Raw genomic sequence first — 27,153 nt, 5'->3', positions numbered from 1 at the left:
ATTTCACCTTCCTCTTCCTCCAGCAAGTTGAAATTGCTGGAGAAGCAGCCTCAATATGCCACATACTTACATGAGAAAATTATTGTGGGGCATGTTCTGCTGTATACACTAACTGGGAGGCAGCCAGAGCAATGAATTCAGGAGGTGATCCAGAAAAAGGTTCTGAAAAATATTTAAAGGCCTGCATTTTTGCTTGCGGGTGTTGGAAGTGGTAGGCCTCAAATGAGGGTTTCTGGCAATCAGTCTCCAATGTTACAAGTTGTGGTTCCCTAAAAGGTAAGGTAAAAGGTTCCCTGCATTGTGGTTCCCTAAAAAGCAAGGCAAACCAGGCCTTATGGCTAAAGAGTACCTACCAACCTGGCTGCAGTTCCAGCAAAATCCAGGTTAACAGCAAGGTGGGTGGCACATCTACAGGATCCATGCCCTGTCCCTTTGGCCCAGCACAAGGTACAGACCCCCAGAACTTGTGCCCAAGCTCAATTGGGCTCTTGGTGCAGCTTGCCTGTTGACCCTGCTTGGCCATTGCGTGGGTGTTTCAAAGGACCAGTTTCTGTCAGAGAATTTCAAAAAGGGAAATGTGGATCCTCATGCATTTTTCCCTTCCCTTTAAGGCCCTTATCAAGGATGCTTTTTATCTTCCTGCAGCTACTAAATCTGGTTTTAAAATAATAATAACAGAAGATGCACCATTTGATTTTTAGAAGTAACACAGCAGCTCCCAAAAGTGGCTCATAATGTAGCCAGAAGTGGGTGCCTTCAGATCACCATTGTAGACTAGACACAATGAAGGAAAGCCATAGCTGAGTGAGCCTAGGAAGCTGAACCATGTTAGTACTTCTGCTGAGTTTTTCTATGAAAGAAAAACAAACACATCACCAATGCTGAAACCTAAATACAGCAACAGGTGGACGCTAGCCAAGCACAGTAGTGAAGAAAACTTTGCAGATGTATTTTTAAGGCACATCATTATGGCTGTCAGTGCTTCCAGTCTGCAATCGTAAGGCAAATAATCTTTTCTTTCAGCACACTGCTGTTGAGAACAAGGAAGCCAAAGAACAAAAGTTCATGTTTGCAAAATGCCAGAAAACTTGAAAGAGGCTATGTATATGCTGCACAGCCCATCCTGGCCTCAACTATCTACCCTATGGGGCACAGACAACGACCATGGTGTGAATATTCTGAGAAGTCGGATTGGGAGACTGGAAGCACTATGGGCACATTACATAACAGACACAAGATGTTCCTTATGTACACAATATACCTATTACTGCTTCCAGGGTGACTTGGAAGCCTCCTCCTTCAAGTACACAAGCCACTAACCAGTCAAACCAGACTTGTACATACTTGCCAAGGGAACCAGAAAAGTGGCTAAGGACTGTGTCTAGAATAGGAAGCATGATAAAATAGGGCAATAGTTGATTCTTTTTCTCTAAAACTTTTAAAATTTGGGTTTATTAATTTCACTTGCATTAAGTATCTCTTAAAAGCAAACTAATTCAAAATAGTTGACCATAATACAGTTACAGTGGTACCTCAGGTTAAGAACTTAATTCACTCTGGAGGTGGGTTCTTAACCTGAAACTGTTCTTAACCTGAGGTACCACTTTAGCTAATGGGGCCTCCCGCTGCCACGACACGATTTCTGTTCTCATCCTGAAGCAAAGTTCTTAACCCGAGGTACTATTTCTGGATTAGCGGAGTCTGTAACCTGAAGCGTCTCTAACCTGAAGCGTCTCTAACCCGAGGCACCACTGTATACTGCCAACCTACTCACAAGCTGCAAACCTATATTCACTTACCTGGGAGTAAATTTCACTGAACTCAATTGGACTTATTCCCATGTAGACATGTATAGGACTGCACTGTCATTCTCCTAAAACCAAGTCCATAACTTTCTATAAAATATATTCCCGCTCTCGTTGCACATGCCTGCCTGCATTTAGATGTGTATCCAAATGCACATCCAATTTAAAGTAATGCACATACATAGGCAGCATTTACATTCAGATGAAATTTCCTTCCAATTCGTGCAAGCAGATGCCTATTCATATGCAAATCTTACTTCACTTGCCACCAGTGCATTACTTTCAGCCAGATGCAGACCTACATTACATTACTGGATATATTACTTTCAACACAGACACACAGAGCCAATAACAAACTGTATTCCAGCACAAATAGACACGAGTCCATACAACTGAATTAGAGCCTTTGCTTTGCTATGTAAAACAAAGCAGGAACAATGTTTTGAGTTTGGGATTATAAATTATGCACAAAGTATCAATATTTAGTGCCAAGTGGGGGTTTTTAATTAAAAAAATCATCCCATCATAAGGTGCATTTGGCCAGCCACTTTGTGGGTCTGACACTACCACAACCTGAGCTCTAGCAGAAGGCTATATAGGGAAGAGGGCCTTCTTTGTGGTGGCACCCTGACTGCCAAAGACCTTATTTTATCAAGCTTTTAAATCTGACCTGTTTTATCTCAGATGGCCATTCTTATGCTACTTTGTATTCTTTATACCACTCTGCATTTCTTGTATCTGAAGCTGCATGTTTTTACATCGCACTTTAAAGCTTTTAATGTTTTGGCTTTAATCCGATTTCATTTGCAAGCCACCCTGAAAACTGGTTAAAGGCATGCTGCTAATTTATGTGAAATTACTGACAAAGCTGCACCCAACATTCCACTGAAGTAAAAATGAAACCATAAACTGTCCTAATTCAAACATACCTACTTCTTGCTCACCTATCCAATAGATGAGACTCCGCCTGTGTGCTTGTATTATACACATACATACACACACACACACACACACACACACACACACTTTCTTTCACAGATGATAGCAACAAAGTATTTGGAGAAAGTGCACCAGAGGAAATTTTCCCCAAATATGTTTCTTCAGAGGGTAATATTACCCATGTGAAACCAAAACTCAGAGGAGCAGAGTTATCACATACTTACATGAGGAGGCTAATCTTCTCCTAGACAAAATGCAGAGCGTAGATTTAGGAGCTGCAGTTTAAGATGTCTCTATACAAACACAGCTGTATCAAAAAGGTTAACAAATAAATTTTTAGAAACAAAGGGCTGACAACATGTTTGGCGCACTTGTGCCCTCCAATGTGTTTACACTACATATAGTACCTACCCCTATTAACAATAGGGAATATTCTCTTGATCTGGTAGACAGTTTAGTAGGGCCGGTTTGCACAAATAAGTGATCTTTAATTTCTCCACAAAATTGTGCACCCACACGGAGCAGCTTTAATATGGACCCAACACTTATACATACACAGCCACAACCATTTCTGAGATCACAGCTACAGTGGTACCTCTGGTTATGAACTTAATTCGTTCCGGAGGTCTGTTCTTAACCTGAAACTGTTCTTAACCTGAGGGACCACTTTAGCTAATGGGGCCTCCCACTGCCATCGCGCCGCCGGTGCACAATTTCTGTTCTCATGCTGAGGTAAAGTTCTTAACCCGAGGTAATATTTCTGGGTTAGCGTAGTCTGTAACCCGAGGTGTTTGTAACCCAAGGTACCACTGTACTGGGGTTGGGGTTATGACTACTGTAAAATAGGGGTACCAAGGGAAGATGCACCAATTGCTGCATTATGATGTCACCAAACCAAAGTATAGCATATTTCACAAATATCTGCAGTGCCGGAGAACAGATTAGTCTATAACTGGGGAAACCATTCTAAAGAAATTACTTATATTTGGCTATTTAGGCAGCCAATATCAAAAATGTAAAATTGCAAAGCATGATTTCCAGAGCCTGTCAAAACTGTGAAAGAGAAAATCAGAATGTACAGGCTGTTAAAGTAAGCCATGACTATAAAATTCTGAGATAAGCAGATCAATTGGGGGAGGGGAGGATACAGGGTTTTTTCCCCTCCTCTGAATCAGCCCAGAAGAACAGATAACCTGTCACAACATTTCGTGTCATCACTCACATAAAGGTGCAATTCTGTACTGAAGGTCTGCTGGTTGAGGGGCTGCAGGATTTGGCAGAAGCCCCAGAATGCCAGATAAGCCGATGTCACGAAACATACACCAACAAAATACATTATATATGCTGGCAGAATGGCTGAAACGGGACATGGGCAGCCCAGGACAAGAGTACATTTACACCAAATCCAATGCACCTCCAATCTACACACAAGATTTATCCCACACCCAGTTCTATGCTAACTAGGAGGGAGACCCATCCTGTGACCAGCTGCAGTGGGGATGTTGTTCACAGCTGTACCTCCGTGGTGTTGAAAACCTATCTGCTCCAGACAGGCTCTGGTACAAGCTGCATGAGTTACCGTATACAACAGATGAAATGGCCCTAATATAGCACTGGTTCCTTTGCTGTCTGTTGAGCCACTGTAGAAAGTGCTTGTATGTTGGATAAGGGGATATGAACCCTCACCTGGAGGAATACCTGGGCAGTAGCAGGGTCATTACTGATTGTGACACCGAGGGGGCTGCAATGGTGGCACTGTTGTGTTCTGTTGTATGCATGTTGATGTAGGTAACATGGGTGGCACTGTGATCTAAACCACTGAGCCTCTTGGGCTTGCTGATTGGAAAGTCAGTGGTTTGAATCCCTGCGACGGTGGTGAGCTCCCATTGCTCTGTCCCAGCTTCTACCAACCTAGCAGTTCAAAAGCACACCGGTGCAAGTAGATAAATAGGTACTGCTGTGGCAGGAAGGTAAATGGTGTTTCTGTGCGCTCTGGCTTCCGTCTCAGTGTCTCGCTGCACCAGAAGCTGTTTAGTCTTGCTGACCACATGACCTGACCTGTCTGTGGATAAACGCCGGCTCCCTCAGTCTGAAAAGTGAGATGAGACCACATCCCATAGTTGCCATTGACTGGACTTAACCATCCAGGGCTCCTTTACCTTTTATCTTTACTGATGTAGGGGTGCATTCTGGGGCATACATTTCATGACTTCATTGACTCCTTTCATGTGTGGGTTTGCATACAGGCATCAGTGATGGAACAATCCTCACTTCCAATGACATTTTAACAACAATTCCTTAAGGTGTTGGCTTCCCCTTCCAGACTGGAAAAGGAGGGGATATGGCAGTTGTTATGCTAGCATAGATAACATTAGCTTATCTCCAGTTCCAGTATAATGCTAATATAGGATTTCTCTGTGACCTCTGTTTTGCAATTCCTCCACACATTGGTATGCTTAATGTTGGACCTTTCAGAGTGTCCAGCCATGGCTCTCAAACTCCCCATCACCACACAAACACACAGATCACTTGAAAATTGCTGTGATCTTGGCAGACCACTTAATAAGCTTTGTTGTTCTACAAACCAAAGGACATACATAAATCACATTTTAATAACATTTCTTCCTTCAGCACTAACATCATTGTCAAAACTAGTGCCACATTATTAAAATCATTGGCCCTAAGCCAGTTGGAATTGAAAGCCCTTCTCCTAATAATTTTTAGGGGCGAATTTGGAGACTGTACCAGTTTCATAATATAAAAACCACAAGACCTTTATCCTGTTTGATAATCCATCCCTGATCAAAACTGCCTCCTTCCTTAGAAAAAAAAATATTGTTCCTTTTCATGGACCATCTGAACACAGGATTACTGTCTAAAAAACTCCAGTATACCCGAATGATTTAGATTATTGAATCCTTCAGTACAAAAGAAGACTCTGTATTGTAATGATACAGGTGTTTTCATTGAAAACTTTATGATGAAAGGGCTGCATCCATCAAATTAAAAAACAGGAAAGGGATAAAGAGCCTGGAGGGGAGAGAAATCACACACTTAGAGCAGGACTGTTATAGAGGACCATTATTAATCTGAAATTATTAAAGCTATCAACCAGTTAACAAGGTTTAATCGAATAAATCACCTGCTTTGAAAGTTGTTCATACCAAAACCACAATACAGTATAGGTATTTCAGATATATTTAAGGAAGTCTGAAATGTATTAAATATAGAATTTAATAAATGAACTCTCATTCATTGAAACAATGGAAAGCCATCTCTAGTTGGTTGACCTCATCAACCAACTAAAGCTTTAGGTATTTGCAGCACAAATCTATATTTACTTGGAAGTATTACATCCAACAAAACTAACTCCCGAGTAAGTGTGTTTGGGATTGGAGCCTTTGGTTATTTATTTATAAACTTTCTACCCTAACTATTTCTTCAAAGAAATGCAATATACCTACAACACAATCCCCACTTACCTGGGAATAATCAATTAGATTTACTTCTGAGTAGACATGTACAGGCATGTAAAGGTAAAGGACCCCTGGACAGTTAAGTCCAGTCAAAGGCGACTATGGGGTGCGGCGCTCATCTCGCTTTTCAGGCCGAGAGAGCCGCCGTTTGTCCACAGACAGATTTCCAAGTCATGTGGCTTAGCATGACTAAACCGCTACTGGCGCATGGAGCACCGTGATACGGTGTTAATCAATTAACTATTTTTGCCTTACAAATCACAGACATCCATTTAGAACAGAACATTAAGTTATGTTGTTATCTAAATACCATTTTAAAAATTACGAAACAAGTCACATTATTCAGCAATGAGCCGCTTGTTCAGCACCTGGCGAAACACCAAATGGATTTTTCACCAATTATTAAATCTGCCTATCATCTGCAGGAACACAGTACGGGTGGCAACCATTTTAGGCGCGTCCAATTGATGCGCAACTGCTGACATGCAGGTCATTTGGACCCAGAAGAGGGTGGAATGGAGCAGGCTTGTGTGTGTTCCGCCAACATGCACTTTGACCTGGAATGCAACCCCTTCAAGAAACGGGGAGTTGCCTGTAGGTCTTCTACGATAATCAGAAATGGTTAACTCCAAATAAATAAGCACCATGAGCAACTCCATAGCAACTGGATTTTAGCACATAGCGAGCCCAACTACAAAGCAACCTTTCTCAGAATTCACAGACATATAGGGATAGATCCGAAAATAAGTTAAATAAGTTCACGGAAGGAAAATTTTCTATGCCCCCATCCCCCACTTGAGCCCCCTGAAAAGCCTCTCTGAAGGTGCTATCGAAGGGCACCGAAGAGAGAAGACATACACCTGATTTCAGGCAGTTCAACAGACCCATTCCAGGAGGAGTCCTGAGACCCTCTGGAGAGGATTTTCAGGAGTAGACAGTGCAGAGAATTGGATAGGAAACTTTACTACTTCTGTGAACTTCCTTATTTTCAGAACCAAGGCCTGGGTATAAAATAAACAAGGACCAAATAGGCTTATTATATTCACGACCACGAAAACTAGAAACTTTTCGTTTTGCATGCTGTGCTTCCCACATAGATCACCGTTAGAAAGCCTTCCCACTAGGCCAGACATAGGCAAACTCCGCCCCTCCAGATGTTTGGGACTACAATTCCCATCATCCCCGACCACGGGTCCTGTTAGCTAGGGATGATGGGAATTGTAGTCCCAAACATCTGGAGGGGCGGAGTTTGCCTATGCCTGCACTAGGCAGTCATAATATGTGAAAGCCTCTAACTACATCTCCGTCATGTGATACTACACTGTATGGCACATGATGATGCTTCCCTAGGCTGATGCCTACAAACACCATCTTTCTGTACGACACTGCAAGCTATGCCTTTAAAGCTAGTCTTGGGAGTTGATCTCTGCAGCCAACAACTTACTTCATTTCTGGGCAGGACAATGCCAGAGTGGCGGAGGGGAAAGAAATCTGTGTCCCACCAGGCTGCTAAATACCTTGGCAGGCAAGAACCCCCTCCACTGTTCATGCAGCATAAAGTATTTCAATCCTAGCATGTTCAGGATTGGGAGGCTAACTTTACTTTATACCATATAAGACAGGGATAGGAATGATGCTTTCATATCCAATTGTTTTTCTTTTTATTTCTGAGTATTTATAACCTGCTCTTCGTTGACTATTTTAATCCCACAGCAGGGATCAATGAAATAAAGCAATAAAAAATTACAGAATCCATAAAAAGGTCCAATCAATAACAAATTATTGCACTGTTGTTCCTTCTGCTGCGAGCCACTTTGGGCACATTGACGCAGCAAAACAGCATACTAATTAATTAAGAAACAACAAGAGGGACCTGAAATAAAAGGTTGCAGTGTGTAACCAACAGGCACTTAGTTAGCATTTTGTGGCTACGAATCACGCTCAGTCCTCCCTGGGCTGTTTGGGTCTTTTTTCCTAAGGATACTTTGTGCTTCTGCAAACCTTAAGCTTCCGCCAAACCTGCTAATGTCCCCAACTGCATATGGATCATGCTGTTTTTGGTTACATTAGGATTTGCCTTTGTATGATGAGTTCTCTATTAATATATAAGTGATAATATGTAAATGGATGTCACTAACTTCTATGAAAGGTAAAATGCTGTACCAAGAGACACTACAAACAAGGGCAGACACTTACTCTCTAGTCCCAGCAATGGCAGGGCAATCCTACAGAAAGTCCGTATTTGTGCAGAATACGCAACATACACACTATCCCTGGCCCATGCTCCTTAGAACATACACAAGTTCTCCCACCTTTACAATAACTGCTAGCCATATACAAAAGGTTTGTTTTCCCATTTGGTCACAGCTGCAATGACACCATCACCTATAAAAGTCTAATGGAACAGACCGTCTTTTTTTAGTCCTCCCCTTTCTAGATTGCCTGTGAAACAGTGTTTAAAACATAATTTAAAAATAAATAAATTAAAAAGTCATGCTCTATTGACTAGTAAATGGCTTATCCTATATAACCCAGAAAGAGAGATTTACACTATATTAAACTCCATCTTAAAAACACACACACACATTAAAAAACCCATCAAGAGTTCAGATTCCTCAGCTGACTTTAAAGTGATGCCCTCCAATTCAGAGTTGCCATGGCATCGACTGTACAAGACTCCAGTTAAAGACACAAAATGCCTCTTTTCCTAAAGGCAGTTATGGGAAGTTAGCAAGTTTGGAAAAGAACCAAGTATGCTTTGGCTCTGCAGTGGACCTAATTTATCATCATTTGGACATTCCAGTGGTTAGCTAAACCAAGAAAGCAGAACAACTGGCACTTTATAACGTCAAGCAAAGTAAAGCTCCATAGGCACTGCCAAAGTTATAGGCTTGCCCTACATACCAACAACAATTTTCACAACTGGCCATTTGCTCTCCGATAATAGATTTAAATAAATATCATGACACCCAGTTCCCCACCACTGATACTATAATCTCCGCAATTAGGAAAGACTCTGCATAGTTATGTACATGGAAAGAAGAAATAATGTTATTTTTAAAAAATCACAATCAATTCTTCAGAGGAAGTTCTGAAGGATGTAAGATACCATATTTATTTCCTTTACAATTTGGATATTATACTAGGGTTTTATTGTTTTTAAAAATGCAAACAAAACATATGGCTGACAGAAAAGTGTGCAAACAATTGACGTTCACTGTCAAATCTGCTCCCAAGACTTTTCAAATGGACTTGTTGAGCAAAGCATTTTAGGAGTACTATAATGAGTACCTTCATAGCAACTGCAAGTTCCTTTGCTCCTAGCAATCAAAAGAACCCTACTATTAGAAAGAAATGTCAACTATCCTATTGGTAAAACAGAAATACTTTTGCCAAGCAGCAAAGTTTTCTTCTCCCAAATATATTACTGAACTGCTGCTTTGCCAGCTGTCACATGGCATAAAGAAATGGGAAGACAGCAGCAAAGGCCACTGAATTAGTCAGGGGTATTTCTCAAGCTTCAAGGCTATTTGAAAATTTGCATCAGTATCACAGAAGAATGGTTTATGTACCAAACTGTGTTGTGCAATTTTGCACTGTTGTCTAAAAGAAATTTAAATTTAATTTCTCAACATGGTTTTTTGGGGATATGTAAAGGTAAAGGGATCCCTGACCATTAGGTCCAGTTCCGGACGAGTCTGGGGTTGCAGCACTCGCTGTACTAGCCAAGGGAGCCAGATTACAGCTTCTGGGTCATGTGGCCAGCATGACTAAGCTGCTTCTGGCAAACCAGAGCAGTGCACAGAAACACCGTTTACCTTTCCACCAGAGTGGTACCTATTTATCTACTTGCACTTGGACGTACTTTCGAACTAGGTTAGCAGGAGCTGGGACCGAGCAACAGGAGCTCACCCCATCGCAGGGATTCGAACCGCCGACCTTCTGATCAGCAAGCCCAAGAGAGTTTAGACCACGGTGCCCCCTGCGCTTGGGATATGTATTTGGCCTGATATTAGCAAGTTCATGGTGGTAAGGAATATGTTGTCTGCCATCCTGGTTACTATCTTAGGTTTTAGGATCAACCTTTGGGTATCAACAGATTTGGATGCAGCAGGTTGAAAAGCAAAACTAATTCCCCTCAAACAGCCTCAAAACTTGGGAAATCTGTAAGTAAATTGCAGTCCCCTTCTTCTAACCTTCATTAACTTCATAATTTTAGATACACTTACTTCATATACAAATTAATATTATGAAACCCCCCTGGTGGCTATTTGCCTCTTAATTGGCATGTATACATAGACAAGTCAATGAATGGAGCCATAGTTACACATGAAACAGCCCTATGATGTATGATAGCACCATTAGTATCACTGGTGATACACAGCATTAGGAAGGGGGAAATTCCCTTACAAAGGTTAATACTACAGGTGGTATGAAAGCTAGTCATAGGCTGCATTCAGACAGCACTTTATTCCATTCTGCTGGCATTTTCTTACCTGGCAATCTTTGGGTTTTATTTGATATTACACATGGAAGCAAAAGACACTTCAACTTTATTCTCCTAGAATTCCAGAGGTTTAGCACTCATTCCCATGTTGTTCCCACAAAAAAAGTTTGCAAACCCATTTTGACTGCGCTGCAAACTGCGAAGTCTCCTGTTAAGCTCTCACTAATGAATTCATGAGGTAGCCTTACACACAAACCATTTCCGCTCAACTCAGACCCTCGTCTGAAAACTGGAGGCAGTACTAACCTACCCTTCAAGAGCTCATTTAAGGATTACTCAGGTAATAGATGGGAAATTCTTTAAAGGTTCAACTTGTGCAAACACAAATGCAAAGGATGATTATAACCTATTACATGCTGCTCATTGGCTACTAATGGTACGCAAGCACAATTGGCTGTGAAAAGTTTTCAAATGTGGTTCTTACTATGTTTCAAAGTGGTTGCTACTTGTGTGATGCTCCATCGTGAATATGTACACAGCAGAATTTAACAACACTAGTTTTGTGTTTGTGCAACAAAAAGCAAGAATGGCTGGGAAAGAAATCCTCTGCAAGATAAGGCTGCCTCTCCCTTTCCCTCTGGCAAAACAGAGAAAACAGGAAGCGATGTTCCATTTTTTAAAAAAAGATCAAAATGAGTTACGAAAAGTACAAATCAAGTCAGCACATAAAATAATGTTCTTCTTGTTTTATCCAATGGTACTTGAGATCTTTATACACCATACAAATAAGGGATGAAGCACTAGGCAAAGAAGGCTCATAGGGTCTGGAAGAGGCCTCAGATCTATCTTATTCAAGCCAGCTGTGTGCCACAAGTACAGGGAAAGATTAAACAAGGTGGACAATCTACAGCAGAACTAAACATTCAAATCATTCAAGGAAATGGGCTATTCACCACCACAGAAGAGCAAATTTTCTAGCTCAGACCTGGAAGAAAGGAGAACCCACCAACCAGTTCTAAGCCCGTGAGAGTGACTAACTTTTAACAGCCCGCACCTTTTCACAAAATGTCCCAAAAAGTCTACCTACCCTTTTCTGGGAAGTTCTGTCACACCCAATCCTTCCAATTGTTAAGAAACAAATCAACCAAGGCAGTAACATGTCATCTGACTCTTACACCCTGTTTTTACCTCTCTCTTTCAATTACAAATGACATACACTTGATGAAACCAATGCTAAATGGTTCGTGTGTCGCAAAATGAAGTTTCTGTCTCATATTTCCACGCCCACCAAGCCCTCATTTTTTGCATCAAGTTTCTTTCATGCAAAAGTTATCCGGGACATTCTTTTTTAAATGCAGCCAGCTCCCCCCAATAATTTTTTTCCCATACAAAATTTTCAACTATTTCCATTCCTAAGCAGTACAATAACTTAATACTTCCCTTCTTTGGGCAACCTAGTATTAGCTCCCCAACTACAGCAAGCTTGTGTTCCTCCAAATGTATATTTTTTTGAGGATAGATAACCCCATATCCTTTCTCCAGGTTAGATGGACAGTCCAGAACCCAGCCACCCATAGGAGCCAACTCCTAGGGGCTAACGGGCCAGGCCCCCCCAATTGATGCGCATGGTGTGTGTGTGCCGTGTCATGTGATTGATTATGTGGGGTGGGGCTTACCTCCTCCCCCCATATTTTATTCAAGTTGGCACCCCTGCAGCCACCAATGTTCGGCTCTGAAGCTTCTCTCACAGATTTTAAGACCCTGCCCCTTAACCCAATCTTCTTTTCAGGTCTTTTCTACACACACGCCATCGCAGTCTTGAGACTGCATGTTCACTTGTGAAAGGTAAAACACTCTGCACATGTTCAGACAATCTTTGCAAATTTCAGCACTGAATTAAGACCACCTCTTTATGTAACGATATGCAAACTGGTTTTTCACTATAACAGGACATCCCTCCTGTGTCCAGGAATACACATGCACACGCATGATGTGTGATCCACACACGTCTATTTTTCCACAGGTATACCTATAGCAAGAGGCCACACGCGCGTCTGTCACTCCCGACTGCATCCCGTTTTCTATAGAGAACCGTCGCCCATGCCTGAACATCACCACCACGTGTGAGGTGACCCATCCTCAAACATTACATACTCCTCCCTTTACTTTCCGAACAAACACATTCCCAGACCCAGCGGCACTTTTTAGGGCTCTGGCCGCCCCTGACAACACCCTCCTCCATTGAAACCAGCCTTACCTTAGGCCTCCTTGACAACATTCCCAATTCCCCCTCAGAGTGACCGCCAGTTTCACACGATACCCGGTGCGTGCCCTGTCCTCCCACCAAGGCACGACCCCGGGCTGCTCTCCCTTGCTCCCGTGTAGCAGCCAGGCTCTCCCTTGCCCCTTCGCAGGCCCTTTCCCCCGCCGCCTATGCCAGCCCTCGGTGCCCACGACCGCCTTCGACGTGGCTCGGGGGCAGCCTTTCCCTCAGCTCCTCCAGCACCAACACCTAGTGCCCCCCACCCGCGAGACCCTCACGCCGAGGGAGAAGCTGCTCGCGCAGTGGCAGAAAGCCGAGGCTCCTGCGCCAAACATGCCCATGCATATTCCCTAGGCAGAAACTTCCGTCTCGCACTTTTGTTTCCTCTTGCAGCGTCCTTTAAAAGACCAAAGGGGGGGGGGACCCTCTGCAAAACCCAGGGCAGGCGCGTGTGGGGATGCGGCGGAGGGAGGGGGGGACGACTACTACTACCACCATCTACAGTATCTCTTCCCCGGTGCGCTTACCGTTTCTCCGGGAGTCCAGCGCCTCCGAGGCGCTTCAGGGTCTCTCGGTGTGTGTCCCGAGCGGGACTCTTCCAGCAGCGCCAGCCAGGCAGGATGAGCTCATTGGAAGCAGGCGGGCAACAGTCCCCGCCTCCCGCATTTCTCCCCTCAGGCCGCCTTTCCCTCGGAGCAGCCAGCCAGGCTCGCGCGGGGGGAAGGGAGGGAGCTTCCCAGGTTGGTTGCAATGGATGCCTGGCAGTTTCGGCCCGCTTCCTCCCGCTCGCCCTCCACACACGCCGTCTGGTCTGGGCTGAGCGTCCTGCAAAGCGCGCGAGCCAAGCCCTGGACTGGGCGCGGCCAACTCACCGTGGCAACCTCTCCCCCCCCCCTTCCCTTCCCTTTATTTTTTTGCTTCTCCTCTCGTGTTCCTGCCCGCAGCTTCCAACAGCACCACCCCTCCTTCTCTCTCCCTCCGTTTCCCTCCACCCCCTCGAGTGGCCAAAGTTCCTGTTGCTTTGGAAAGAGGCAAAACCATCTGGGACCAATTAGCGGGAAGGGGGCTCAGCAGGACTGCAGGGCAAGCCAGGCTGGGGAGACCCGGCCTTTGGCATTCCCGCGATCGACAAATGCAAACCTGGAGTCAAAGGTGGGGGTGGCGGGGTAGGGTGGAGTAAAGGGCATGGATCAGGCCGCCTCTGCGCGGAAGTGATCGGATAAATATAGTTGCAAACGCCTGGCGGACAAGTGCTTAATCAATGTTGCCTTGCGTGGCTGCTGCTTTTTTATATATTTGTCCCTCCTGCTTTCCGTGCTCACGAGAAAGCTGCTCTCATACGGGGCTTGTTGCAACGGCGTCCTCTCTTGCATCTGTGCAGTATATTGTTACCTACCTGCCTTACTTGGGTTGCGTGTTGCAACCGGTAACGTGGCTTGCATGCTATATAAGCTGCTGCTGTTACGTGTTAAGAGTTCACTCCTTTAGTCAGTCGCAGGGTTGTTTGTTGCCTTTTTTTTTTTAACCTGGGGGGGTTTACAGTATCACAGGACTCTGTAATCGTTGGGATTTAAAAGCAAAGGGGATTTTAAAAGGTTTTATTGATATATAATACAAAAATAAAATCTTTATTTGGTGAAAGAGGAATCTTCAAACGTTGTCATAACATTAAGCTCTTTATGATTATTTTTGTCTGTGTTAAGTGATTGATAGCTGTTGGGTTTCTTGTCCTCAGGCTGCTGAGCTAGGCACACTGGCTTGGGAGTAAAGTATTCTCCAACTCTCTGAAGAATACACTGTATTTTGAGTAAACCTGCACAGATTGTGCTGTTATTACACTTTTTTTTAAGAGAAGGCCCTTGTTGAAATATTTTTGAATGCAACCTTGCAAGTGAACAGTATTTTTGACACATTCCCCCACCCTTTTAATTCTGTGTCGAAGCAACCATACAGTTGTTCCTTACTAAGCCATACGCAGAGCATAAACTATTGATCTCAGTAGGTCTGACTAAGGCTGAAATCCTAACCCAATTTACCTGGGAGTAAGCCCCACTGAATTCCATAGAACTTACTTCTGAGTAGGCTGTTAGGATTGTGCGGTTTGTTTGATACGACCTATACATCATATCATTTGTAAAATTGGAGGTGCTGTAACTTACATACATTATCTGATTAATGGAATGCTCATCACTTACAAGAGCAATGGGAACAATACTAGTGCCTTGGTATTTGTTGAAGGTTTTAAATTCTCTTCCGGGATACAAGGTCATACACATCGGAAATAGCCTATTGCATCTTTAAAGTGAAGCCATTATCCAAAATGCCAATAAAAATTATAGCACAGAAACGTATCCCTCCTCCATTCAGTTACTTCTTCCCCTCAGCCCCCAATAATTTTTATTACAGTTCTGAATGCAAGTCTAACAGCACAGTTCTGTCCATGTTTATTTGGCTTTAAGGCCTCCCTTGGGATTAATAAGGCTCACTCCAAAGGAAATGTGCCTAGGATTGCAGCATGAATCTCTTAGACATAGAGTTCTGAATTCTTAGGCCTATTGAGCAGTACAAACTAAATGATTTGTACATTTAAAAATTATATTGCCACAATTTGCCAGATATTTAAAGCAAGTTTCTGGGCTTGGTCACATTGCCACACCTGATAAAGTCTTTGGTACTCCTTGCAGTAGGAACAGCATCAGCTTTCTACCATCAGCAATGACTCACGCCTTGCTGCAGGCACTTCATTTTCAAAGTATTTTTACCCAGGGAATCTTTGCCTCCCCGCAAAACCTATGTGCTGCTGTTGGAGAGACCCTTAACATGTGGTTCCAATGTTGTTATATTGCATGGGTAGGCAAACTAAGGCCCGGGGGCCGGATCCAGCCCAATTGCCTTCTAAATCCGGCCTGCAGACGTTATGGGAATCGGTGTGTTTTTACATGAGTCGAATGTGTCCTTTTATTTAAAATGCCTCTCTGGGTTATTTGTGGGGCATAGGAATTCGTTCATTTTTTTTCCTCTCCAAAATATAGTCCGGCCCCCCACAAGGTCTGAGGAACAGTGGACCGGCCCCCTGCTGAAAAAGTTTGCTGGCCCCTGTTTTATTTTAATTGATTGTAAACTACTTTGGCACTCTTTGGAGTAAAAGGCAGTATTGCAAATAGTTTTGCTAATAAAATAAGTGTTATTAAAAGCAGTTTCAACTCAGAATTCCAAGAGTATCAAATTAAGTGTCCACTTACAAGATAATTTACCTTGGAAAGAGAACTCATGCTCACTTCTGATATGCTTACATATTCCTAGGGTTACTTGGGTTGAAGGGAATTGGAGGAAGGCAAGATCAGAAGCTCCTGACTCATCTCCCTTTCATCCTGTGCTAATAGACCATGATGTAAACAAAAGAAGAACTGTTATCTCAGGGTGGGAGAGTTTACATGTCTGTAGACCAGTGAGGACCAAAGAGACTGAAATACTTGGGAATTTCTTGTTCCTGTAATCAGGGAGTGGTAATCTCAGGGTAACCCTGAGATAGCAGCTTGTTTCATGTGAAAGGGTGTTTGACGGAGTTTGGATTAATCTATCAAGAACACCATCCACAGGAGGATAATTCATTTCTCTGTTGTCTGAGCGATCAAGACAGTGTCTGGGTTTCCTTGCATTTTTACTGCACAGACTTTTGTCTCTGACACCTGAGGCTTGTTAACAACAGTGTTTCAAACCCAGCAGACAGATTAGGAAAGATCCTGTAGGTAGGTACCTCTCAGTAATGAAAGAGTCTTCATAAGGTGTCTAAACAAATGAGACCCGGGGGTATTGTCAGTATACAAGACATCAATTACATTCAGATCCACGGGAAAGCAAGGAGTCTGGATTTTTTTCACTATAAATGAATTCTGCCTTCTATAGTACTTCAGCACTTTCAATGACATCAAGTGGAGAGGGGGGGTGTTTACTGTCTTCAGCCTCTTCCCCTTGGGAGGAGCCAGATCCACAGCTGTTCTTTCACTTAGGATTTTCCCCTCCTCTCCCTCTTCCACTGATTTATTCAGATAATTTGTCTGAGCCATAAGGCTTTCTGAGCTTTCTTTAATGGGAGTCATGTCTGCTTCCAGATTCTCAAATTTCCCTTGCAAAGATTGAAAGTTTTGAGAGATCTGTTCAAGTTATCAACAGACACAGCTTAAGCTAGGAATGACAGCAGCAAAAGGCAGCTCCAGCTTTGGGAATTTAGAAATCTCCCCCCTCCCCTCCCCTGGCAAGATCTTTGTTCCTGGCCATTTATTTTCACTAGTTTCTACTATGGTTTCTGGTTACACAACTATAGCTGCTCTTTTAACAGGCCCTTGTTAGGGCTATTTCAATTAGAACTAGCCATTCGAATGAACTCCTCTTCTTGTGCTGAGCAGTCTGAAAAAATCTCCCTTTCTCCAGTAGAGAAGGAGCGGTCACTTTAATCGATTGCAACTAATAGCAAATTACTGTCCATTTTGGTCCAGCATAAGCAATTGCTCCTATAGCTGCTGTGGTTTTGTTTTTTTAAAGGGTATAATAGAGATCATAGGGACGCGCGTGGCGCTGTGGGTTAAACCACAGAGCCTAGGACTTGCCGATCAAAAGGTCGGTGGTTTGAATCCCCGCGACAGGGTGAGCTCCCGTTGCTCAGTCCCTGCTCCTGCCAACCTAGCAGTTCGAAAGCACGTCAAAGTGCAAGTAGATAAATACTGGTAGGTACTGCTCTGACAGGAAGGTATTTCCATGCGCTGCTCTCATTCGCCAGAAGTGGCTTAGTCCTGCTGGCCACATGACCCTGAAGCTGTATGCCGGCTCCCTCGGCCAATAAAGCGAGATGAGCGTGCAACCCCAGAGTCGGCCACGACTGGACCTAATGGTCAGGGGTCCCTTTACCTAAGTAGAGATCATAGCCTGGGGCTTTCATTAGATACTGTTGCTTCTTGGAGCGTGTTGGCATAGATGCTTGCCATACTCCTTGATTTGCTTCTCTGGTATACAACTGAAAAAATGGGAAAGTAGCGATGAGAAACTTTGAGAAGGCAAAACATTGCTGGTTCCCCGCCGCTGCTGCTACACAATCTCTTTTTATCCATATTGAGGCTGTGATTTTGCACTACTGTTTTGTGGACCACTTCTAGGGATTGATATATGGAATGAGACCCGAAGAAAGACAAGTCTTGAAGAATCACGCTTTTTTACTCTTGAGACATACTTGAAATGGAGCCCAAATCTCCACCACGGTCTCACCAGCAGGGCCGACCCTGGACACCTTTAAATCTTTAGCAGATAGATATCCCTGTGACAAATTGTGGCAGACCATACCACTGCTGTCAGATCATTGCAAGCACTACATTTTCCCTACACAGGGGAAAAGCCAAGCTCTCACGAACATTTTCATGTATGTGGAAAACACACAAGGATATATTTTGCTACAGCGTGCATTTGGAACAACCAGGGTCCTCTGTACCACCATCAAATCTGTAATTCCCATCTCTGGTAGGGCAGTGAATCTTACCGCTGGTCTCTAAATCAGAGTTCAGGAAGGAAAAGAGCAGAAAGGCCACCATGCCATGTCTCTTGGAGCCACTTTGCACTGGCAAGACCTGTAGCCCAGCTTCTGCTACCTTCCTTGGTCCTCGTAATCCACGAAGCAACTGAGTGAATAGTTCCGTAGCAGGAGTGGGAGGAGGAATTGCTGAGCAGTGACATGGATCGCAGGTCTTTGGTTCGCTAGGTAATTCCAGCTGTCATATTTAATCTCTTCTGGGGCCTCCAGCTGCCCTAAGCCAAACAGTGACAGGGAGAGAGCACTTTACGGCTTGGTAAGTAAGCAGGCAGTGAGGATATATATTCGCTCCATGTCAGAATTCCACAAAGTGGCGGAAAGACATTAGATGCACTTGGAATCTCTTGGCCTCCACTCCTGAAGCTTCAGTTGGATTTAACTTCAGGCATCAGCTGTCTTGGATCAGCTCAGCCCTGCATTTAGCAAATAGCTTTTCATGTAGAAAATATGTGAAGAAGTGGTCTTGCTCTTGCTGCAAAAAGAAAAACCCACAGAAACTTAGCTGCTTGGTTTTTGACTGTCATATTAATGGTAGAAACGAGCGGTTTTCCTTAGAGAAGTAAGGAGCTGCTTCAGGTATACGCAGTTCTTGTCATATGATCTTCCTCCCAAGTAGTAGCAAGAGTACATTTTAAACCACTTCCACACACACTCACACAAAATGCTAGGGAGTTTATTTTTCACTTAATTTTTCCTTCTGCCTTTTTAAAAAAAAACTCCCAAGGTTTCTATTTTTTATTTACACATACCTCTCTATTTTCGGCAGGTATAGGAACACAGGAAGTTGTCTTATTCTGAATCAGACCTCTTGGTCCATTCAGCACAGTACTGTTTATACAGTACTAGTCTCCGCCAAACTCTTGATGTTTTGGTGTACAGTGGTACCTCGGGTTACATACGCTTCAGGTTACATACGCTTCAGGTTACAGACTCCGCTAACCCAGAAATAGTACCTCGGGTTAAGAACTTTGCTTCAGGATGAGAACAGAAATCGTGTGGTGGCAGCGCGGCAGCAGCGGGAGGTCCCATTAGCTAAAGTGGTGCTTCAGGTTAAGAACAGTTTCAGGTTAAGAACGGACCTCCGGAACGAATTAAGTACGTAACCAGAGGTACCACTGTAGTCCAAAGGAACTCGAGGGCACCAGGTTGGCAGTGGCTCTGAGGCATTTCCGGCAGGGGTCTCTCCCCCTACCTGGAGACAGGACCTCTTGCTGCCACTGAGAGCTGCTGGCCTTCCACAAACATGCACACAGAGAGAGGGTTTGTGCGTCAGCCAATCACCATTACCACTGTCATGTCATTTTTAGTTGAGAGACGCCCTCTCTGCACTGTGCTGGAATCAATAGCCAGTTCCTTCTCTCTCCTCCCCCAGGCACTGCTTCTAATCTCCAATCTCCATTTTGCAACATTTAACCAGGACTGGTTTCCATGGTTTGATTCTCCACTGCCCTGGCCCACAGCTGAGGCAATCAACAGCCCCCTGTAGCTGTGGCCTTTTCTTAAAGGCACAGATGACTAGTGATGGCCAGGCAAGAGCACCTTGCACATGCCTTAACTAGCATTTGTTGGCATGGCAGCAATGGTGGCTTGCCCATTCTCTCGGATTAGCTCCAGGAGATCCCTGGAGATAGGTTATTTCCTGGAGAATCTGGGGCAAACCTGGATGGTTGGCAACCCTGGTGGTGGGGCGAGAATGATTTGGTTTAGCAAAGGGGGAGAAAGGCGGTATTAATATGGCCATGCATCTTTTGCAGCGCACTGTTTGGCTCATAGCCATTATGCTATGCCTGTTTAAATTGCTTGGTGTTCAAATATGAACAGATCCTACTCATTGGCTTTTGATGCTCCTAAAAGTTACACTTTTGTAAGGCTCATGAGATGAGTGCACAAATTAAAAGACCAAAACCTGCAGTCTTAAACAAGCATCTGCAGTTCTTGTCTACAGTTCCTGCTTCCCAATGTGGGTTCAGCAGCGCCAAATGACTTTAATTAGCAGGAAATTTCAATCTTTCCTTCCAGAAAACCCACAGATGTAAATAATAATGCCGATAATCCTTGATGTTTCTGCCAAGTTACAAGAAATGGAAATGCTGATCTTATGGAAAACTGTCCTTACAGTAAACAACTTTGTTAAAGGGGGCAATTCTGCCTAGGGAAAATTGGCTGAGTTGCTCATCTTCTTTTTACTGCTAATTTGCAATTAGCTGCTGTTGTGACCTAGGCCCATGTGGCTGTGGTATGTCTTCACATTTTTGGAGAAGTCTGCAGAAAATAATCATATATATATATATATAAACACTAATGCTGCTCAGATGAATTTTCAATATCCTGACCTAGGAATTATGTGTGGGAAGTTGAAAGTGGTGCTACTAAATTCCCAACTAGAACAAAGAAGGCTTACAAGATCTTTCTTTACTGTCCAACTTGGGATAATTGAGAAAGAGGGACATTTGAGACTTGTGAACAGGAATGAGTTAGTACACTAAATTTTAAAACATCCTCCATTTAATTTCTGAAGTGCCCAGCAATAAGAGCAAATTGCACCATGTAAGAAATCATTTGTCTCCAGCACCAGAAGCCCACAACAGGCTAGAATTTTTTAAAAGGTGTGTGCGTGGGGGAGATAAATTTATTGTACATAGAACACAGGGAGCACAAACTGCTGGTTTGCTTATTTCCTCCAACTAGGCTACGCTTTGATGAATGAAATCTTACTCCTAGATAATTAAGTAGGCTCTGGTCCGTGGAAGCTTATGCCACAATAAATCTGCTGAGTTTTTATGGTGCCACAAGGCTCTCGTTGTTTTTCTAGCAAGAGCATAAGTGTTTGCCTCTAAGGGATCATGCCCTTAAAGGGGGCAGGGCCACAGCTCAATGACAGAGCCCATGCTTCGAATGGGCCCAGGGTTCAGTCACTGGCATCTGCAGTTAAAAGGGACCTGTAGCAGGTGGTGATGGGAGGACCTTCTGCCTGAAACCCTAAAGAGCTGTGATGAGACAGAGTAGACAGCCTGATGTGGTTTAAGGCGGCTTCCTATGTTCCTGAACATAATAATTACACTACAAAGGATCGTTGGTGGTGCCCCGGCTAAGATGGTTATGATCAAAGCTCCGTTCTTCTCTACACCTACTCTAGGCCTCTCCAGTCTGTTTTACAACCTCCTGGTTGCCCAAGGACAAGAGACAGAGTGGTATCCTCCACAGCATCTGAAAGCAACAGGCCAAGCCAAATGGCACAGAGAACTGTCCTCCAAAACCCCGCCTCTGCTCCCTGCCCCTAGCATTTGCTTCCTGAAACAGGCTTTGCCTAATGGTTGGACCGCCTTGTGCCTGCCCTCTCCTAACTCCAACAAGCACCTTCTTTGCAAGATTGCTTTCTAAGAAAAGGTGTTAGGGAAAAAACAGGCTTTTCCAGCAGTATTCTTCAGTGTAACTCAAACTGTGGTGGACTATCACAGATTAAAGTGACACGGGTGGCGCTGTGGGTTAAACCACAGAGCATAGGGCTTGTTGATCAGAAGGTCGGCCATTCAAATCCCCACGACAGGGTGCACTCCCGTTGCTCGGTCCCAGCTCCTGCCAAGCTAGCAGTTCGAAAGCACGTCAGAGTGCAAGTACATAAATAGGTACCACTCCAGTGGGAAGGTAAATGGCGTTTCCGTGCGCTGCTCTGATTCGCCAGAAGCGGCTTAGTCATGCTGGCCACAAGACCTGGAAATTGTACACCGGCGCTCTTGGCCAGTAAAGCGAGATGAGCACCACAACCCCAGAGTCGTCTGCGACTGGACCTAATGTCAGGGGTCCCTTTACCTTTTATCAGAGATTAAATCCAGCTTCTTGTTTACTCTCATTTCTGCAATTGCCTGGCTGTAGGTAGCAGGTCATATGCTTGCTGTTCAGCATGAGGGCACTCCTTTTAATCAGGAGAAGGGAACCAGTGGATCTCAAGATGCTGCTGGATTCCTGTTCCCACCAGTCTTGAACATTGGCTATCCTGGGTGCTGGAGTCCAACAAATTGTGGTGTTCCAAGGGTTCCTTCTGTTTTTAATATTTCCAGACACAGTTTAAATCACACTGCACTACTATGTGAATCAGTCTGGCTGTTCTTAGCTGCTTTTTAAATTTATGCATAGCAGCACCTGCTGATATTTCCAAAGTCAGACGAATGAGCAATACGGATTCCCGGTACTTGCACTCATACTACTGAGACCTCTAGCCCCTCTCTCTTTCCTTCTTCCTCTGGCGCTAGGAAGATTCTGGCCTCTGGCACAGTTACAACATTCTACCTAGCAGAGAAATATTTAACAGCTGAGCATGAGAGAGATTTTCAGTACTTTCAAGTTTTTGCAGAACTATGGTGCTAAAGTGAGGAGGAGCTGCAATAAGCAAAGCTGACTGTTTTGTGAAGTGGCAGACTTTCAAACCCTTGCCAGCTAGAATTATGAGCACTGATGGCTTCACAGAGCTCTCTTGATGATAAGAAGACTTTGGAGGCTGAAACTGCAAACCCCAAACACAGCCTGCATTACAAGAGCAGCACAATAATATTCTTGTACTCATAGTCAGAGATTGTGCGATGGTCTGCTGGAGGGGAATGGCTAATTTATCTGGAATCCTTTGATGAAATCTTCAGACGGTTGCACAAGTACTTCCTGAAACAATTTAAGTCTAAGGACTATCCTTGGATCCCTCCATCACTTTCCTTCCTTCCCTTGGTATTTGTTATCTTTTCTTTTCCCCTGCCCCCAACTCAATGAATTTAGATGCTTGCATTTGAGAGAGAACAGCTTCTTTGCTGGTGTGCAATCAGTTCACAATAAAACAAAAAACTGTAAGTATATGCACAATTATAAGTAGACACCGCAGACATATCTTCCTTACCCTGAAAACCTTATCCCTCTGCCATTAACTTTGACGTGCTCCGGTTGGGTAGCACTGCACCTCCGATCTGATAAGGCAAGGATTAACTGTGCCAAAACTGGACTCTGCTACTTAATAATTACCCAAGGTGTGTAGTTTCAGAGCATGTGAAAGGCAACCATTTCAGAAGCCAGGCTCAGACATACAGCAAATCCATAAAGGTGAGAGGAGAATGAATAGGGAATCACAATTCATCCTTTCAAAAACACATCAAAGTAATTTACGGCCAACCACTTTTTAAAAGGGGAAGCAGTTTTTCATCTTTGTCCAAACATTAACCTGATGTACTAATTGCTATGAGAGATTGTGACAGCTAATAGTCATAGGCACCAAAGATTATTCAAATATGTGCTTAATGGGCCAATAGTCTACTAGTCAGGAGAGGCATCACAGTAATAAAGGTAAAGGTACCCTTGCCCGTACGGGCCAGTCTTGACAGACTCTAGGGTTGTGCGCCCATCTCACTTAAGAGGCCGGGGGCCAGCGCTGTCTGAAGACACTTCCGGGTCACGTGGCCAGCGTGACAAAGCTGCATCTGGCGAGCCAGCACAGCACACGGAAACACCGTTTACCTTCCTGCCAGTAAGCAGTCCCTATTTATCTACTTGCACCCGGGGGTGCTTTCGAACTGCTAGGTTGGCAAGCGCTGGGACCAAGCAACGGGAGCGCACCCCGCTGCGGGGATTCGAACCGCCGACCTTTCGATCGGCAAGTCCTAGGCGCTGAGGCTTTTACCCACAGCACCACCCGCGTCCCTTTATCACATTAATACTCACTCAAAATATCACACCATTATCTTTCTTTTCTTTTTTAACCAGGTAGGACAGAATATCAGTCTATATATTCTCCAGTTTATGGGATATTTCAAGTGATGCATCTGATCATAGCCATTGACACAGAAGGCAGTTTCTGAACTGGGAAAATAGTAGCCTGTAAATGCTTATGCTTGGGAAATAGTATGGTATCAAAGACCCTGACACAATAAGACACAGAAACAAAAGTTCATAACGTTGGCTATTTCAATATTTTCCAAAATCCTCATACAACACATTTCAAGGCAGCACTTACCGTTTTACTTCATTAGACTGTTGTGGGGGGCAGGGACTGTGTTGCTAGAGGCCATCTCCCATCAGCACCAATCAGTATGGTCGATATCAGGAATGATGGGAGTTGTAGTCCAGAAATATCTGGAGGGCCACAGCAGGTTTCCCAACCCTGATCTAGGGTGGGCAGATGGAATGCAGGAAACACCTTCCATACCAAGTGTGTAGGAGAGAGTTTGCTGTTTACTATGCAGGGTTGGGGTCCCTGGTCCATGGGGTCATGAAGAGTCGGACACGACTAAACGACTAAACAACAACATGCAGGGTTGAGAAAACATATTGATATTCACTATTTACAGATACATTATGGATATGGTAGATCTGGCTCATTGCAGCTTGGAAAATGTTAAGATATCCGTTCATTTCTTCTGAGGTCCTATCATTCCTAAAGTAGATGAATAATGAGTGCACAAGTAAAAGAGGGAGAAGCAACTCATGCATGGTCACAAGGCTCTTCTACTTTCTATGTGCATCACCTAACTCTGCCAATAAAAAAGAAATCAGAATATTGTTTGGTAAAACTGTAAATAGTGAATCCCACAGAAAAGCAGTAAGGCAGACTGATTTAACTCGAGCAACGTAGAACAAAAGTGCACGACTGTACTTTACTAAGGACAACACACTCACTAGATGGGACAAAATTGGACATATTTGAAGAGCTGGATTCTTGATTTAGAGTAGGATAAGGATATTTTCCTGTACGTGATTTATGAGGGTTTTTTCTGTTTTTGTGGCCTGCTGCTTGAGGAAAATTGCTATCTGCTTTTGATTATTTCAGGCTGCTGGCTGTCAGAGTTAATTTATTTGTCAATCAGTTCTGATGCTGCTGGGTGGTTACTGTGAAACTAATTATTGTCAGGAAGCTCATGGGATTCCACAAAGACACGTTTTTTCAATGTCACTTAAAAAAAAGCAGAAGCAGCATATAGACAAGATTGAACCTGGCCACACACAGTATGGAAGGGGAAATATGCCATGCATTCTTGATTGCTCTCTTATTAATTATTTGGATTTTCTTAAAGGATGTCATATGAAGTGTGTGTGTGCGTGCGTGCGTGCACATGTGTGTTGAGGGAGGGAATCAGCGTTTGAATATAAGGCACTTTTGCTATCTTCCATATGATGATATTGAAGGGCTAAATATGTGTGTCAAGATCACTTTTGTCCTTTGTAGCTTGCACTTGTGTGTGTTTCCATTCTGCCTGTCTGCACCAGCCTATGATATGAACCAGGCATAGGCAAACTCGGCCCTCCAGATGTTTTGGGACTACAACTCCCATCACCCCTAGATAACAGGACCAGTGGTCAGGGATGATGGGAGTTGCAGTCCCAAAACATCTGGAGGGCTGGGTTTGCCTATGCCTATTATGAACCATGGAAGCACAGAGTAACATGGTCACAGTGCAAACTGGGGTACCTCAGAGCAGCATATACCGGATCTAGTGTCAACACCTGACATCCTTGGGCAGAGACTGGGGCTGCTGATGTCTGCCCCAGACACCCCTTTTCCAGTACCCCTGTGTGTACTGTGGTGGCTTAGAGCATCTTTTAAATTTCCTACAGTGCCCTGGAGTGCTCCTGATACAGCGTTGGTATAGTGCACTATGAAAAATTTAAATGGTTCAGTCATTCAATCAATCTTTCCATGGAAAAAAGTCCTGAAGCGAATTACAGCCAAAGTAAAAAATACAATAAAAACCACATAAATGTTATTAAAAGCAGATTTAACAGTGCAATATAATGTAACGGGTTTTGCCCAGTTATCTGGAAAAGCAAAAACATTTTTGGTGCCAAATCAATGGCAAGATTGGTGCTAGGCGCGGCTCCCTAAGGAGATTATTACACAAAGAGGCTACTACAGGGAAGGTCTGTTCTCTTGTTGACACCTTCCAGACCTCCCTCAGAGGTGACACACACAGAGAAAGTCCTCAGATTATGATCTTGGGGTCTGGGCAAGTTCTTATGGCAGTCCTTTTCATATAGAGGTATAACGTTTTAAATGTCAAAAAGGGCTTTGAATTGGGCCCAGAAACAAAACGGTAGCCATAATCGGCGTTCTATGTTCACACCTTCTTTTTCCACCTAATAATCTAGGCACTGTATTCTGCACTAGATGGAGTTTCCAGATACAGCCCCATATATAACACATTACAGTAGTCTAACCCAGAGGTTACCAGAGCATAGACGACAAAAGCTTGACTATCCCAGCCAAAATAGAGTTGCAGCTGGGCTGCAACCTAATAAAGATGGTAGAATGCATTCCATGTCATTGAGGAACCCTTGTGTTGAATCCAGGAATACATCAAAATGCATACCTGCTCCTTCATGTTGAGTGTAACCCCACCCAGAACAGAATGCCTTCCTCGAGTGGATAGAGGAACCACCCACCCACAGTGTCTCAGTCCTATCTGAATTGAGCACTGCAGTGGGTCAGAGGTGAAACTCATCAGAACATTGCTACTGCTCCCCTCTTCACCACCACCTGTTGCCACGTTAAGTCACGGAGGGGAGCACCAACATAGGAAGAAGACCACCAAAGGAGGACACACCATGCTAAGGAAGCCTTCAGACCTAGTGCCAGCCTTATGAAGGTTCCAACAATCCCAGATTCCTTGTATTCC

The 27,153-nt window shown here is 43.9% G+C and overlaps 1 protein-coding gene across 4 annotated transcripts in view; it reads right to left on the bottom strand.

The window, feature by feature from the left end:
* TANC1 (tetratricopeptide repeat, ankyrin repeat and coiled-coil containing 1) overlaps positions 1-13,841 on the bottom strand; it is a 127,335-nt gene extending 113,494 nt beyond the window's left edge. For 2 of the 4 annotated variants that reach the window (XM_028746534.2, XM_028746505.2), the window contains exon 1: positions 12,925-13,202. In XM_028746534.2, the coding sequence (XP_028602367.2) occupies positions 12,925-12,945 (21 nt within the window). In that variant the 5' untranslated portion in view covers positions 12,946-13,202. Of the gene's footprint in view, positions 1-12,924; positions 13,203-13,457 lie in introns of those variants that run through there. The other 2 variants (XM_028746495.2, XM_028746515.2) reach the window with 2 other exon arrangements.
* Positions 13,842-27,153: the final 13,312 nt, after the last annotated feature.

This window comes from Podarcis muralis, chromosome 1 (genome assembly GCF_964188315.1).
Source record: "Podarcis muralis chromosome 1, rPodMur119.hap1.1, whole genome shotgun sequence".
Classification (NCBI taxonomy): domain Eukaryota; kingdom Metazoa; phylum Chordata; class Lepidosauria; order Squamata; family Lacertidae; genus Podarcis; species Podarcis muralis.
This window is presented reverse-complemented; position numbering and strand designations above follow the sequence as displayed.